At 42.4% G+C, this 17523-nt stretch overlaps 1 protein-coding gene across 1 annotated transcript in view; it reads left to right on the forward strand.

Annotated features, from left to right (window-relative positions):
* Positions 1-17523, forward strand: part of SAXO1 (stabilizer of axonemal microtubules 1) — a 129147-nt gene that overhangs the window by 91366 nt on the left and 20258 nt on the right. The window contains exon 2 of the mRNA XM_059142859.1: positions 2196-2375. Within this exon, the coding sequence (XP_058998842.1) occupies positions 2196-2375 (180 nt within the window). The remainder of the gene's footprint in view (positions 1-2195; positions 2376-17523) is intronic.

Raw genomic sequence — 17523 nt, forward strand, 5'->3', positions numbered from 1 at the left:
AGGAGAGGGAGAGAGAGAGATTGACTCTCAGACAGATTCCCCGCTAAGTGTGGACACTTAACCGACTGAGCCGGCAGGTGCCCTGCAAAGAGTGTTCTCTCTAAAGGTACTTGTTAATATGCAGTACTAGCCGTATGAACCCAACAGGTGTTGATTGTTTTCTCTAGGGTCTGGGAGGTGGAAGAAAAGTACTGGTAACAACAGTGGTGGCAGGAAAACACTGATACAGAGGGAGGAACTTATTAACAGCAGGAATAAATAGCATGCTAACCATTGCCTGGAAAATGCTTTAGATGAGAACAGTGATGTATTCTCTCTCTCTCTTCCCCCATGTGCTGCCCCAGAATACTGTGTATTTTTTTTTTTTTTGTATATTTTGTTTCTCTAATTAAAATCAATGTAAAAAAAAAGTTTTAAAATAAGCCATTCTGTGCTATTCCTTGGTGGAAGGAAGTTGGAGATCACAAATGTGTGGGTTTGTGGCTGTGTTGATGTCTGAAGACAAGGGGTGCCCCAGCTGGTTGGTAAGAGTTGTCTGTGGCATATGAATAATTGACAGACTGCTTAGGTTTTGAGAGCTCCAACGGCCACCCTTTGTCCAGCGATAAGTAGAATCCTAAGGTTCATTTATTACCATGTGTGCAAAATGGGAAAACTTCCCATGAATTATAACTTCAAATTCTTTTCTCTCATCTAGTTGTGTAAAGAGACCTCACGTTTATTTAATAATATATTTCTGTATCTTGTCATTTGATCAGTAATTATTCATTGGCAGATAGTCTGCGGTGTACCAGGCAGGATAAGGGACTCTAGCAGTGAGCAAGATAGAGAAGGTACTGAGCTTGACAGACAAGAGACCGTGATCAGGCTCACCAGCAGACCAGCCAATGACTGCGAGCAGTAGGTGATGGGAGAGGCACGCGCTGGGATGAGAGAGCCTCTGTGCCAGGGGAAGGCTGCTGGGTGGATCTTAGGTAGAAGATAACCAGTGGAAGTCTTTCTGTGGGGGCAACAGCTGAGGCGAGACCCGAGGAGGAGCCAGGCTTTCAGTGTGCAACAGGTTTCCATAGCCAGTGGCATGGAGCGAGCTCAGAACTGAGGGAGTTTTGCTCCGTGTGATGGCCCTTATCTGGAAAGGTGACATTCTGAGTTGATCCAGGTACCAGCTAACTAGGAAAGGCTTAGTGCACAGCCCTGCAGTGCAGGGTCAGGTCAGGTGTTGAACCCTGACTGCTGGGTGATTGGGAGACCAGCTGGAGCATCCCTCAAAGGGCTTGGGGCCACAGCGATTTACCCATTAGGGCACTGGAAGTATTTCATATTTAAACAGGCAGTATGGCATCTGTGTGGTTGACCATCAGTTATGCTTGTGTATAATGTTGTGATTTAAGGAATTTGGGTGATGAGCCGTTTGCTGCTATCCAGCATTAAAAAAAATTCTGGTCGCTTCCTAGTTTAGTAGAGAAAAGTTAAGTTCCTGTTTTTAATGCTGGCAGTCTTTTAAAAAAATTTTTTTTTATTTTTTATAAACATATATTTCTATCCCCAGGGGTACAGGTCTGTGAATCTCCAGGTTTACACACTTCACAGCACTCACCAAAGCACATACCCTCCCCAATGTCCATAACCCCACCCCCCTTCTCCCAGCCCCCCTCCCCCCAGCAACCCTCAGTTTGTTTTGTGAGATTAAGAGTCACTTATGGTTTGTCTCCCTCCCAATCCCATCTTGTTTCATTGATTCTTTTCCTACCCACTTAAGCCCCCATGTTGCATCACCACTTCCTCATATCAGGGAGATCATATGATAGTTGCCATTTTCTCCGCTTGACTTATTTCGCTAAGCATGATACGCTCTAGTTCCATCCACGTTGTCGCAAATGGCAAGATTTCATTTCTTTTGATGGCTGCATAGTATTCCATTGTGTATATATACCACATCTTCCTTATCCATTCATCTGTTGATGGACATCTAGGTTCTTTCCATAGTTTGGCTATTGTGGACATTGCTGCTATCAACATTCGGGTGCACGTGCCCCTTCGGATCACTACGTTTGTATCTTTAGGGTAAATACCCAGCAATAATGCTGGCAGTCTTGATTTGAAAACCTGGGGTCCCATTTTGAGAAGGTGGCATCATCAGACTAGCTGTATTCTTTCCCAGAAGATAACAGACCTGACTTGTGTCTTTTTTGTAGGCGGCATCACTGTCCACATCTCCCTACCAAGATTTATGATAAAATAGAGAAACCATGTCTACTCTCCGAATACACCGAGAACTACCCTCTCTATCACTGTTACCTGCCCAGAGAGTCCTTCAAGCCCAAGATGGAGTACCAGAAAGCATCCATACCCATGGAAGGCCTGACCACATCAAGGTGAGTGCAAGCAGAATAAATGTGTGAATGCTCACAAATAGAGTACTGTCCAGGGCTAAGGTACGATATGAGTATAATATGCAGTATTAGTGCATCAAGGTACAGAATCAATGTACTGTATCTTGGAAAAGTAATCCTACATTTGTTAGCCTGCTCAGTTTTTTCCAATCTCTCTCTCTCTCTTTTTTTCTTTTTTAAGATTTTATTTATTTATTTGACACAGACACAGCGAGAGACACAGACACAGTGAGAGAGGGAGCACAGGCAGGGGGAGTGGGAGAGGGAGAAGCAGGCTTCCTGCAGAGCAGGGAGCCCGACTTGGGGCTCAATCCCAGGACTCTGGGCTCATGACCTGAGTCAAAGTCAGACACTTAACAGCTGAGCCACCTGGGCGCCCCTCCCAACCTCTTCTTCCAGAGAAAGAATTGATACTGCGAGTCTAGGGGTGAGGAAAGCTAAAATGATCCACGTACCAAAGGGTTGGAGGTTAAAGAAAGTATAAAGGGAGGAAACAATGGCAGGTGGGGGGAGGCTGGAAAGGGAGTTCAGGACTTTGGCACCTAAGCTCCAGGTCGTGATGGGGATAGTGGTGAAAGGAAACTTGATAGGGACGGAGCTGTTTGGAAATCATGCCCCAGACTTTGAATTGGGATCCCCTTGAATGTTTTTCAAGAATGACCATTTTGACCCTTAAACAGCATTTGACTCTTTTTTTTTTTTAATATAATTTTTTATTTTTTATAAACATATATTTTTATCCCCAGGGGTACAGGTCTGTGAATCACCAGATTTACACACTTCACAGCACTCACCAAAACACATACCCTCCCCAATGTCCATAATACCACCCCCTTCTCCCAAACCCCCTCCCCCCAGCAACCCTCAGTTTGTTTTGTGAGATTAAGAGTCACTTATAGTTTGTCTCCCTCCCAATGCCATCTTCTTTCATTTATTCTTCTCGTACCCACTTAAGCCCCCATGTTGCATCACCACTTCCTCATATCAGGGAGATCATATGATAGTTGTCTTTCTCCGCTTGACTTATTTCGCTAAGCATGATACGCTCTAGTTCCATCCATGTTGTTGCAAATGGCAAGATTTCATTTCTTTTGATGGCTGCATAGTATTCCATTGTGTATATATACCACATCTTCTTGATCCATTCATCTGTTGATGGACATCGAGGTTCTTTCCATAGTTTGGCTATTGTGGACATTGCTGCTATAAACATTCGAGTACACGTGCCCCTTTGGATCACTACGTTTGTATCTTTAGGGTAAATGCCCAATAGTGCAATTGCTGGGTCATAGGGCAGTTCTATTTTCAACATTTTGAGGAACCTCCATGCTGTTTTCCAGAGAGGTTGCACCAGCTTGCATTCCCACCAACAGTGTAGGAGGGTTCCCCTTTCTCCGCATCCTCGCCAGCATCTGTCATTTCCTGACTTGTTGATTTTAGCCATTCTGACTGGTGTGAGGTGATATCTCATTGTGGTTTTGATTTGTATTTCCCTGATGCCGAGTGATATGGAGCACTTTTTCATGTGTCTGTTGGCCATCTGGATGTCTTCTTTGCAGAAATGTCTGCTCATGTCCTCTGCCCATTTCTTGATTGGATTATTTGTTCTTTGGGTGTTGAGTTTGCTAAGTTCTTTATAGATTCTGGACACTAGTCCTTTATCTGATATGTCGTTTGCAAATATCTTCTCCCATTCTGTCAGTTGTCTTTTGATTTTGTGAACTGTTTCCTTTGCTGTGCAAAAGCTTTTGATCTTGATGAAATCCCAATAGTTCATTTTTGCCCTTGCTTCCCTTGCCTTTGGCGTTGTTCCTAGGAAGATGTTGCTGCGGCTGAGGTCAAAGAGGTTGCTGCCTGTGTTCTCCTCAAGGATTTTGATGGATTCCTTTCGCACATTGAGGTCCTTCATCCATTTTGAGTCTATTTTTGTGTGTGGTGTAAGGAAATGGTCCAATTTCATTTTTCTGCATGTGGCTGTCCAATTTTCCCAGCACCATTTATTGAAAAGGCTGTCTTTTTTCCATTGGACATTCTTTCCTGCTTTGTCGAAGATTAGTTGACCATAGAGTTGAGAGTCTATTTCTGGGCTCTCTATTCTGTTCCATTGATCTATGGGTCTGTTTTTGTGCCAGTACCATGCTGTCTTGCAGATGACAGCTTTGTAATAGAGCTTAAAGTCCGGGATTGTGATGCCACCAACGTTGGCTTTCTTTTTCAATATCCCTTTAGCTATTCGAGGTCTTTTCTGGTTCCATATAAATTTTAGAATTATTTGTTCCATTTCTTTGAAAAAGATGGATGGTACTTTGATAGGAATTGCATTAAATGTGTAGATTGCTTTAGGTAGCATAGACATTTTCACAATATTTATTCTTCCAATCCAGGAGCATGGAACATTTTTCCATTTATTTGTGTCTTCCTCAATTTCTTTCATGAGTACTTTATAGTTTTCTGAGTATAGATTCTGTGTCTCTTTGGTTAGGTTTATTCCTAGGTATCTTATGGTTTTGGGTGCAATTGTAAATGGGATTGACTCCTTAATTTCCCTTTCTTCTGTCTTGTTTTTGGTGTAGAGAAATGCAACTGATTTCTGTGCATTGATTTTATATCCTGACACTTTACTGAATTCCTGTATAAGTTCTAGCAGTTTTGGAGTGGAGTCTTTTGGGTTTTCCACATATAGTATCATATCATCTGCGAAGAGTGATAATTTGACTTCTTCTTTGCCGATTTGGATGCCTTTAATTTCCTTTTGTTGTCTGATTGCTGAGGCTAGGACCTCTAGTACTATGTTGAATAGCAGTGGTGATAATGGACATCCCTGCCGTGTTCCTGACCTTAGTGGGAAAGCTTTCAGTTTTTCTCCATTGAGAATGATATTTGCGGTGGGTTTTTCATAGATGGCTTTGATGATATTGAGGTATGTGCCCTCTATCCCTACACTTTGAAGAGTTTTGATCAGGAAGGGATGCTGTACTTTGTCAAATGCTTTTTCAGCATCTATTGAGAGTATCATATGGTTCTTGTTCTTACTTTTATTGATGTGTTGTATCACATTGACTGATTTGCGGATGTTGAACCAACCTTGCAGCCCTGGAATAAATCCCACTTGGTCGTGGTGAATAATCTTTTTAATGTACTGTTGAATCCTATTGGCTAGTATTTTGTTGAGTATTTTCGCATCTGTGTTCATCAAGGATATCAGTCTATAGCTCTCTTTTTTGGTGGGATCCTTGTCTGGTTTTGGGATCAAGGTGATGCTGGCCTCATAAAATGAGTTTGGAAGTTTTCCTTCCATTTCTATTTTTTGGAACAGTTTTAGGAGAATAGGAATTAGTTCTTCTTTAAATGTTTGGTAGAATTCCCCCGGGAAGCCGTCTGGCCCTGGGCTTTTGTTTGTTTGGAGATTTTTAATGACTGTTTCAATCTCCTTACTGGTTATGGGTCTGTTCAGGCTTTCTATTTCTTCCTGGTTCAGTTGTGGTAGTTTATATGTTTCTAGGAATGCATCCATTTCTTCCAGATTGTCAAATTTATTGGCGTAGAGTTGCTCATAGTATGTTCTTATAATAGTTTGTATTTCTTTGGTGTTAGTTGTGATCTCTCCTCTTTCATTCATGATTTTATTTATTTGGGTCCTTTCTCTTTTCTTTTTGATAAGTCTGGCCAGGGGTTTATCAATTTTATTAATTCTTTCAAAGAACCAGCTCCTAGTTTCGTTGATTTGTTCTATTGTTTTTTTGGTTTCTATTTCATTGATTTCTGCTCTGATCTTTATGATTTCTCTTCTCCTGCTAGGCTTAGGGTTTCTTTCTTGTTCTTTCTCCAGCTCCTTTAGGTGTAGGGTTAGGTTGTGTACCTGAGACCTTTCTTGTTTCTTGAGAAAGGCTTGTACCGCTATATATTTTCCTCTCAGGACTGCCTTTGTTGTGTCCCACAGATTTTGAACCGTTGTATTTTCATTATCATTTGTTTCCATGATTTTTTTCAATTCTTCTTTAATTTCCCGGTTGACCCATTCATTCTTTAGAAGGATACTGTTTAGTCTCCATGTATTTTGGTTCTTTTCAAACTTCCTTTTGTGGTTGAGTTCTAGCTTTAGAGCATTGTGGTCTGAAAATATGCAGGGAATGATCCCAATTTTTTGATACCGGTTGAGTCCTGATTTAGGACCCAGGATGTGATCTATTCTGGAGAATGTTCCATGTGCACTAGAGAAGAATGTGTATTCTGTTGCTTTGGGATGAAATGTTCTGAATATATCTGTGATGTCCATGTGGTCCAGTGTGTCGTTTAAGGCCTTTATTTCCTTGCTGATCTTTTGCTTGGATGATCTGTCCATTTCAGTGAGGGGAGTGTTAAAGTCCCCTACTATTATTGTATTATTGTTGATGTGTTTCTTTGATTTTGTTATTAATTGGTTTATATAGTTGGCTGCTCCCACGTTGGGGGCATAGATATTTAAAATTGTTAAATCTTCTTGTTGGACAGACCCTTTGAGTATGATATAGTGTCCTTCCTCATCTCTTATTATAGTCTTTGGCTTAAAATCTAATTGATCTGATATAAGGATTGCCACTCCTGCTTTCTTCTGATGTCCATTAGCATGGTAAATTCTTTTCCACCCCCTCACTTTAAATCTGGAGGTGTCTTCGGGCTTAAAATGAGTTTCTTGGAGGCAACATATAGATGGGTTTTGTTTTTTTATCCATTCTGATACCCTGTGTCTTTTGACAGGGGCATTTAGCCCATTCACATTCAGGGTAACTATTGAGAGATATGAATTTAGTGCCATTGTATTGCCTGTAAGGTGACTGTTACTGTATATGGTCTCTGTTCCTTTCTGATCTACCACTTGTAGGCTCTCTCTCTGCTTAGAGGACCCCTTTCAATATTTCCTGTAGAGCTTGTTTGGTGTTTGCAAATTCTTTCAGTTGTTGTTTGTCCTGGAAGCTTTTAATCTCTCCTTCTATTTTCAATGATAGCCTAGCTGGATATAGTATTCTGGGCTGCATGTTTTTCTCATTTAGTGCTCTGAAAATATCATGCCAGCTCTTTCTGGCCTGCCAGGTCTCTGTGGATAAGTCAGCTGCCAATCTAATATTTTTACCATTGTATGTTACAGACTTCTTTTCCCGGGCTGCTTTCAGGATTTTCTCTTTGTCACTGAGACTTGTAAATTTTACTATTAGGTGACGGGGTGTGGGCCTATTCTTATTGATTTTGAGGGGCGTTCTCTGAACCTCCTGAATTTTGATGCTCGTTCCCTTTGCCATATTGGGGAAATTCTCCCCAATAATTCTCTCCAGTATACCTTCTGCTCCCCTCTCACTTTCTTCTTCTTCTGGAATCCCAATTATTCTAATGTTGTTTCGTCTTATGGTGTCACTTATCTCTCGAATTCTCCCCTCGTGGTCCAGTAGCTGTTTGTCCCTCTTTTGCTCAGCTTCTTTATTTGCTGTCATTTGGTCTTCTATATCACTAATTCTTTCTTCTGCCTCATTTATCCTAGCAGTTAGAGCCTCCATTTTTGATTGCACCTCATTAATAGCTTTTTTGATTTCACCTTGGTTAGATTTTAGTTCTTTTATTTCTCCAGAAAGGGCTTTTATATCTCTCGAGAGGGTTTCTCTAATATCTTCCATGCCTTTTTCGAGCCCGGCTAGAACCTTGAGAATTGTCATTCTGAACTCTAGATCTGACATATTACCAATGTCTGTATTGATTAGGTCCCTAGCCTTCGGTACTGCCTCTTGTTCTTTTTTTTGTATTGAATTTTTCCGTCTTGTCATTTTGTCCAGAGAAGAGTATATGAGGGGGCAAGTAAAATACTAAAAGGGTGGCAACAACCCCATGAAAATATGCTTTAACCAAATTAGAAGAGATCCCAAATCGTGAGGGGGGGAGAAAGGGGATAAAAAGAGGTTCAAAAAGGAAGAAAGAAAAAAAAGAAAAAGAAAAAAAAAAAGAAAAAAGAAAGAAAAAAAAAAAGAAAAGAATTTAAAAAAAAAAGAAAACACCTAAGAAAAATATAAAAAAGAAAAAAAATATATGTATTAGATAAACTAGTAAAGAATCGTTAAAAAAGAAAAAGGTAACAGTTAAAAAAAAAATTTTACCTGAAGGCGAGAAAAAAAAACAAAAAATGAAAAAGAAAAAAATTAAATTAACCGCAAGACTAAAAAAAATCACAGGGCATAAGCCATGAGTTCCGTGCTTTGCTTTCTCCTCCTCTAGAATTCTGCTGCTCTCCTTGGTATTGAAACCGCACTCTTTGGTAGGTGAACTTGGTCTCGGCTGGATTTCTTGTTGATCTTCTGGGGGAGGGGCCTGTTGTAGTGATTCTCAAGTGTCTTTGCCCCAGGCGGAATTGCACTGCCCTTAGCAGGGGCCGGAGTGAGTAATCCGCTCGGGTTTGCTTTCAGGAGCTTTTGTTCCCTGAGCGCTTTCCGTAGAGTTCCGGAGGACGGGAATACAAATGGCGGCCTCCTGGTCTCCGGCCCGGAGGAGCCGAGAGCCCAGGGCCGCACTCCTCAGTGCGCGCACAGAGAACCGCGCCCAGTTACTCCCGTCTGCCTGACCTCCGGCCGCGCTCCGAGCTCTCCAAGCCTGCGACCGGTTCAAGGTCACCCCGAGCTGCAAGCTTACTGTCGGCTCTGTCTCTGTAGCCAGCTTTCCCGTTCCAATACCCGCAAGCTCTGCGACACTCAGACACCCCTGATCCTTCTGTGACCCTGCGGGACCTGAGGCCACGCTGACCCCGTGTGGGCTTTGCCCCGGGTAGCCTCTGGAGCGATGTCCCTCAGCGGAACAGACTTTTAAAAGTCCTGATTTTGTGCGCGGTTGCTCTGCCGCTTGCCGGGAGCCGGCCCCTCCCCCCGGGGTCTATCTTCCCGTCGCTTTGGATTCACTTCTCCGCCGGTCCTACCTTTCAGAAAGTGGTTGTTTTTCTGTTTCCAGAATTGCTGTTCTTCTTCTCTTCGATCTGCCGATGGATTTTCAGGTGTTTGCAATCTTTAGATAAGCTATCTAGCTGATCTCCAGCTAGCTGAAGTAGTCTCGGCCTGCTACTTCTCCGCCATCTTGACTTCTCCCCCCTAAACAGCATTTGACTCTTAAGCAAAATGGGTTTGAACCGCAGGGTCCATTTTCCTGTGGATTTTTTTTTTTTCCCCAATAGATAGAGTGCTGTAAATGTTTTCTCTTATGATTTTCTTCATAGCTTTTTTCTAGCTTATTATAAGAATATGTCATATTACATATCACACATAAAATATGTTAATTGGTTGTTACTGGTAAGGCTTCTGGTTCACAGTAGGCTATTAACACTTTGTTTTGGGGAGGCAGAAGTTATGTGTGGATTTTGAATGCATCAGAGTCATCATCCCTTACCTCTGCATTGTTCAAAAGTCCTTTTAGATTGCTCTTGACCTCTAAACTCTCAGATTCTTTAGAGAATTTAGTTTGAGAGACTGAACCACCTGGCTCAGGGTAGTAGGGTTGCAGAGAGATTTCCATTGAGAGGGTGGGGAAACCGATCAATTTCGGGTCTGCTCTGCATGTGGCAAGGCTATCAGAATCTGCTGCTGACACCTGGTTAGTGACCCCTGGGTGGTGATCTGTGACCTGTGATTGGTGACCTAGTGGAGTAGAAACATCTTGAACGGTGGTTGAGCAGTGTCCCAGATTGTTTACTTGGAGCCCTGATGGGACCTGAGAAAGGGACGGCTTCTCTACCTCCGGCATTCCTCATGCCTACAGGAGGGGGATGGCTGAGAGGTGGAGATCCTAGACTATGTAAATTAATGCAGCACAGAGCTTGCACATTACAGGACTCAAGACCTGGTAAATTTTCTTCCAATTGCTCCCTCTTAGCTCATAACTTTGTGCTTTCCTAGTAAAGGTCCCAGTGGTTCAGGTGAAGCAGAACGGCTCTAACTCATTCTGCCTCCAGGTTCTCCCCAAAATGGGCCTGTTTACATCCTCTTTTGAGATTGTGGTTTGGAGGCATGAAGGATTCCTACAAAAAGCCGCTATGTTCTAGATCCAAAGGAAGTCCATGTATGAGTTATGAGGCAGAAAAACCCATGAAGAGATAAAGGAAGCCGATGGATTTCTGATATTAAGGCTGGGAGGGAGTTGAGGGCCATGTCTGATGCAAGACTCCACTGAGATCATCTCTTTTTTTTTCCCCCTCAGCACTTCCCCCTGAATCAGATCATCTTTTCAATTTTTTAAAAGATTTTATTTATTTATTTGACAGAGAGAAACATAGCGAGAGCAGGAACACAAGCAAGGAGAGTGGAAGAGGGAGAAGCAGGCCTCCCTCTGGACAGGGAGCCTAATGCAGGGCTTGATCCCATGACCCTGGGATCATGAACCTGACCCGAAGGCAGGCACTTAACGACTGAGCCATCCAGGCTTCCTTGAATCAGATCATCTTCATGTGAGACAGACATCTAACATGATTTGGTTTACACAGAATGTTTGGTCAGTGCTGATGAAGAGTCCTAGGCTTATGTAATGCTTTGAGGGTTGGATGTTGAAGGTTGCTCTTTATTGGTCACAAGCTTAGGAGGATGAGGGTAAGTCCTCTGTAGCATGAGACCTGCCCCATCACCTAGCTCTGAGGTCCCCATATGGGCCCCACACGCCTTCCTTCCTCCTGATGGTGCTTTGCGAAAATGAAAGCTTCCCCTCTGACCTGTCCTCAATTATCCTTGCCTCATGTCACTAAAAGCCATAAACCTATCACCCAGAAGTTCCCTCTGTCTCTGCCAGAGTGACAATACCTTTCATGTCAAAATGTGGCCAAAGTGGAGGATTGCAGATACTAAAAGAAGTTCCAAAACAAGTTGTTCATGACTGTAAGGGTCTTAAAAGAAAAGGTGACAGGATCAAGGTTACCCATGGGAAGGAAGAAGAGCAGAAATTCTTCTCTCCTCTCCTTTATATCCTTCCCCAGAGAGAGAAGTTAAGGGGAAGATGAGCAGAGGGCACCTCTTCACTCACCTGCACCTTAAGCTCATTGTATCTCAGCCTGGTGCCTGCCATGCTGGACACTAGTTTGCATAGACTGGGAACGTCTCAGGATTCATTTTTTTTTTTTTAAAGATTTTATTTATTTATTTGACAGGGAGAGAGATCACAAGTAGGCAGAGAGGCAGGCAGAGAAAGGGGAGGAAGCAGGCTCCCTGCTGAGCAGAGAGCACAATGCGGGGCTCGATCCCAGGACCCTGAGATCATGACTGGAGCCGAAGGCAGCGGCTTAACCCACTGAGCCACCCAGGTGCCCCCAGGATTCATTAAAAAAAAAAAAAGTTTTAGTGAGCTTTTATTAGGATAAATGAACAAAAACCAAGATGTTACCAACTATGTTTTCTGAACCACAGAAGCTTAGCAGAGACTCTGGTCAGTATTCTTGCATATACAGCAGACTTCTGTCTGAAGAAATGTAGAGAGGTCGTCATCTGAGTGCTCCAGCAGAGGCTTCTGGGGGAAGGAACCGGTCAGCCCTGTATCGGCACACCCCTCTGTCAGCATGGATTGTCACTTCTCTGCCATGAGGACCCTTGTTACCTGACCATCTCAGCCACTTCTCTATGTAAAGGGACCCAACTTAGTTTCTGAGATTGGACATGGGGCTGCCACCTGCTGAATTTTCAAAAAGTCACATGGCTCAGGGCTTGGCTGGGTTGGGTGATTAAGTCCAGACACAAAAAACACCTGGTTTCTGGAAAGGTTATCATCCCAGCATGAGGCATGATTACAGCTGCACACAACTCTTACTGACTGTAAATCTTAGGGATTTACAGCAGGTGCCAAGAGGGGAATGCTTGTGATTTTTAGCCTTTCTAAGCACGAGGCAGTCTCTTGCAGGCCTTGGTGAGTCTCTTCTATAGGATTTGCCTTTAGTTTGAATGGATGGGAGATCAATTTATGAATAAGAGGTTTGCACTTCAAGCCTCATTTCCCCTTAGGCATGTCACCATGTAAAACACTTGGGCCCCATTCTAGGACATTAGTTTGTTAGGCAGATCTCTAAGGATGGTGGAATGGATAACCTGAGAGGAAGGAGGTAAGTCTTCAAGATGGTGTTGCATTTTATTCTAAGGGGAGGGGGGGCCATGGTGGGAGGGGTGTGAACTGGAGGCGTAGGAGGGAAGGAAGACTAGGGTTCTGACTTGATGGGTTTGGCTCAAGGGCAGAAGGCAGCCAGCTGGTATCACATATTCCTTTATTTATTGATAAGACTCTTGTTTAAACTGTGTGGAGTTGGGTGGGGGTTGGGGGAGAGCTAAAAGAGAAAAGGCATTTGGAATCCTCTTCAAATGCTAGGAAAAAAGCAGGAAAGTTGGTAGTGGGCTAAGTCTTTCCCTACTCATTGACTTATACCCATTTTCTACCCAGAGCTGTACCCTTGGGAATATACCTACTCCCCTGTCCTATAGATTGGGCCCAAGAATTAAGAAGAAATGCAGAAAGAGGTCTCAGCATTAGACTTGCCTGGGAAATTTCAGAGCCTTTGATATTGTGGGTTTTTGATCGAATTTGGGAACATTTTGACCATTATTTCTTCAAGTGCTTTTTCTTTCTCTGAGACTCTGTTCATTTCTGTCAGTCGTTTTTTTCTGTTTTTAAAATCAATAGTTTCTGTTCATCTGTCTTCAAGTTCACAGAGTATTTCCTCAAGCTCTATTCTGATATTAAGTGACTAATTTCAGTAATTGTATATTTCATTCATGGAAGTTACATCTGATTATTTCTAGATAGTTTCTATTTCTCTTATGAATTTTCTACATTTTAATTTATTTTGACCTTATTTTGCTTTTTATAATTAAGCACAATTAGAATAGCGGCTTTAGAAATCTTTGTTTGCTAACTGTAGCATCTGGGTCTGCTTGATCTTCAGGATTATCTTTATTTATTTATTTATTTTATTATTTTTTAAAGATTTTATTTATTTATTTGAGAGAGAGACAGTGAGAGAGAGCATGAGCGAGGAGAAGGTCAGAGAGCGAAGCAGACTCCCCATGGAGCTGGGAGCCTGATGCGGGACTCGATCCTGGGACTCTGGGATCATGACCTGAGCCGAAGGCAGTCGTCCAACCAACTGAGCCACCCAGGATTATCTTTTTTTTTCTCTTAAGAATGGGTCATATTTTTCTGCATATATGTCAGTGATATTAGATTGTTCCTGTATATTGTTCAAGTTCTGTTGCAAAGACTCTGGATTTATTTTTTCATTCCTCCAAAGAGTTTATTTATATTACTGTTTTTAAAGACAGATAGAAGGGTAATTTGATTTGATTCAAAATGCAAACTGTCTTCAGTGGTACCTCCAGTCTCAGTTCTGGTGTTTTTTTTTTTTTTTTTTAAGAGAGCACATGAGTTGCAAGGGGCAGGAGGAGAGAGAGAATCTTAAGCACGTCGTGCTCAATCTTATGATCCTGAGCTCATGACCTGAGCTGAAATCAGGAGTCAGACACGTAGCTGACTGAGCCAGCCAGGGGTCCCATCAGTTCAGTAATTTATCATTAGCATGGTTGTTTGTGAACTCAGGGGGAGCCCTGGGTGCATTTTATGTACAGAAGCCAGAGCTTCCTGTCTTGGCTTTTCTCCTTTCTAGGATTTTTTCCTTACTTTCCAGCATGTGTGGTTGCCTCAGACTTGGTCCTCTGGTTCTTCAGTCGGATATGGGAGGTTTTCTATTTATGTTATGCTGCTTGGCTTGGCACAGATTGGAGCCTGCCTTCATACTGGAAGCTTTGGGAAAAACAAAGGTCCCACCACAAAATGGAAACTTACACAGAGGTTCATGCAGTACCAGTCCCTACTTCTGCCTGTTAGCTTTGCTCTAGCATATGCCTGTCTTGGTTGCTCTTCAGTGCTCATAGGTAGTTGTTCTTCATGTTTTTGTACAGAACTGATGTGAAGTGGTGACAGATGTTACCTTCAGCTCTAGTGGGCATTGAGGAGATGAGAGAGTATGGCAGGAGATGGATACTGGAGGCTGGTCCTTAGAATCCTGTCTGTCACAGCCCAGACAAGGAAGGCTCAGTGTGTCCTTGCCAGGATCAGGGGCATGAATCAAGCCTTGCGAATCTGCCTCAGGATCTTTCTCAGTGTGCTGGGCTGGGCTCTCAGCCTCTCTAGTGGTTTTCTGAGAGGGTGCCTTTTAACCCTGGGGAATGTTAGAATTATGTGTGGAAGGTGTGAAATGAAATAAACTGACAAAGAGCCAAGCCCTGTATTGGAGATTGCAAGAGAGGACAAAACATGAGGAGGAGAATCACAGAAATCAAGGAGAGTGTGCGCAAAAGATGAGTCACAGTATGGATGCTTACAGGATGGTTCTAGAGAATAACGGCCTGAAGAGCAGTGACTGGACTTGAAAACCTGGTGGGACTTCAGGGGGCCTGGGCTAGAAGAAAGGGCTAGCAGAACCAAATTGAATGGTGGGAGGACTGTGAATGGGAGGTAAGGAAGGCAAGTCTGTGTGTAGGCAACCCTTTCTGGAAGAGAGAGAGGAGGGCAGTGGACTGTAATGAGCTGTATCACTTCAGTTTTTTCCTTTAAAGTTGGAAAAAATTGAAAAATGTTTATTGAGAGAAAGGAGCCAGTACGAGGAAACAGTTAACTCACAGACTAGTATATGGACAGGATCATTTTTTTAAAAAATTATGTTCTGTTAGACACCACACAGTACATCATTAGTTTTTGATGTAGTGTTCCATGATTCATTGTTTGCAAATAACATCCAGTGCTCCATGCAATCTGTGCCCTCCTTAATACCCACCACCAAACTCACCGATCCTCCCACCTCCCTCTCTTCTAAAACCCTCAGTTTGTTTCCCAGAGTCCATAGTCTTTCATGGTTCATCTCCTGCTTCGATTCCCTCACCCTTCATTTTTCCCTTCCTTTTAATGTCCTCCATACTATTTCTTATGTCCCACAAATAAGTGAAACCATGTGATAATTGAGTTTCTCTGCTTGACTTATTCCACTTAGCATAATCTCAAGTCCCATCCATGTTGACTTATTCCACTTAGCATAATCTCCTCCAGTCCCATCCATGTTGATGCAAAAGTTGGGTATTCATCCTTTCTGATGGCCGAGTAATATTCCATTGTGTATACGGACCATATCTTCTTTATTCATTTGTCTGTTGAATGGCATCTCAACTCTTTCCACAGTTTGACTATTGTGGACATTGCTACTATGAACATTGGGGTGCATGTGCCCCTTATTTTCACTACATCTGTATCTTTGGGGTAAATAACCAGTAGTGCAATTGCTGGGTTGTAGGGTAGCTCTATTTTTAATTTTTTTTCTTTTTATTATTTTTTTTTATTAACATATAATGTATTATTTGCTTCAGGGGCACAAGTCAGTCTTACACAATTCACAGCACTCCCCATAGAACATACCCTCCCTAATTTCCATAACCCAGCCACCCTATCCCTCCTCCCCCATCCCCCCAGCAACCTTCAGTTTGTTTCCTGAGATTAAGAGTCTCTTATGGTTTGTCTCCCTGCCTGGTCCCATCTTGTTTCATTTTTCCCTCCCTACCCCCCACAGCCCCCTGCCCTGCCTCTCCAATTCTTCAGATCAGAGAGATCATATGATAATTCTCTTACTTTGAATGACTTATTTCGCTTAGCATAATACTCTCTGTTCCATCCATGTCATTGCAAATGGCAGGATTTTGGTGTTTTGATGGTTCTATTTTTAATTTTTTGAGGAACTTCTGTACTGTTTTCCAAAGTGGCTGCACCAACTTGCATTCCCACCAACAGTGAGAGGGTTCCTTTTTTTCCACATCCTCTCCACCATCTGTTGTTTCTTGCCTTGTCAATTTTTGCCATTCTAACTGGTGTAAGGTGGTATATCAGTGTGGTTTTGATTTGAATTTCCCTGATGGCTAATGATGATGAACATTTTTCATGTGTCTGTTAGCCATTTATATGTCTTCTTTGGAGAAGTGTCTGCTCATGTCTTCTGCCCATTTTTTGACATGATTATCTGTGGGGTTGTTGTTGTTGTTTTTTTTTTTTTTTTTTTTGGTGTTGAGTTTGAGAAGTTCTTTATAGATCTTTGATATTAGCCCTTTGTCTGTAGTGTCATTTGCAAACATCTTCTCCCATTCTGTGGGCTGCCTCTTTGTTTTGTTGACTGTTTCCTTTGCTGTGCAGAAATTTTTAATCTTGATGAAGCCCGAAAGTTTGTTTTCACTTTTGTTTCCCTTGCCTTTGGAGACGTGTCTTGAAAGAATTTGCTGAGGCAGATGTTGAAGAGGTTCCTGCCTATGTTCTCCTCTAGGTTTTTGATGGATCCCTGTTTCATGTTGATGTCTTTCATCCATTTTGAGTTTATCTTTGTATATGGTTTAAGAGACTGGTTGAGTTTCATTCTTCTGTATATAGCTGTATGGACAGGTTCCTGAGAAGCAGGAGAATTATGATAAGGGGTGAAGAGATTGGCTTTGGGCAAGAGGAGAAACTCTTTTTTTTTTTTTTTTTTTTAAAGATTATTTATTTATTTATTTGACAGAGAGAGAGAGGACAAGCAGGCAGAGAGGCAGGCAGAGAGAGAGGAGGAAGCAGGCTCCCTGCTGAGCAGAGCAGGGAAACAGAGTAGGACCCTGGGATCGTGACCTGAGCCGAAAGCAGCGGCTTAACCCACTGAGCCACCCAGGTGCCCCGAGGAGAAACTCTTTTTAAAATGGATTCCATTTAATTGATGGATTAATTGGACATACTAACAAGTACTGAAGTTTTTGGGGATAAACAGTAGGTTAAAAAAAATAATTACATGGTCCTTCATCACTTTGAAAATCTCCATTTCCCACTTCCAGGACCCTTGTTGGCCCTTATGTTATTTCTTATTTTGTCAGTCTCTGGTCAAACATCTTTCTTTAGCTTTGTCTAATGACTGGAAGTCAAGTTTTTAGGACTTTTCCAGCAGGGCCACTTTAACCTTTGCTTAACTTGGAGTTTAACTCTTGGCCTTCCATACTATATAACTTTTATGGCTATGCACCTAAAAGAGACTTAACATCTTTGACCAATTTTTGTCTTGGTTCATAGTCACAAGGGGCACAGGCACTAGGTAGGGAGTATAACACAG

Source organism: Mustela lutreola, chromosome 12, assembly GCF_030435805.1.
Source record: "Mustela lutreola isolate mMusLut2 chromosome 12, mMusLut2.pri, whole genome shotgun sequence".
Classification (NCBI taxonomy): Eukaryota; Metazoa; Chordata; class Mammalia; order Carnivora; family Mustelidae; genus Mustela; species Mustela lutreola.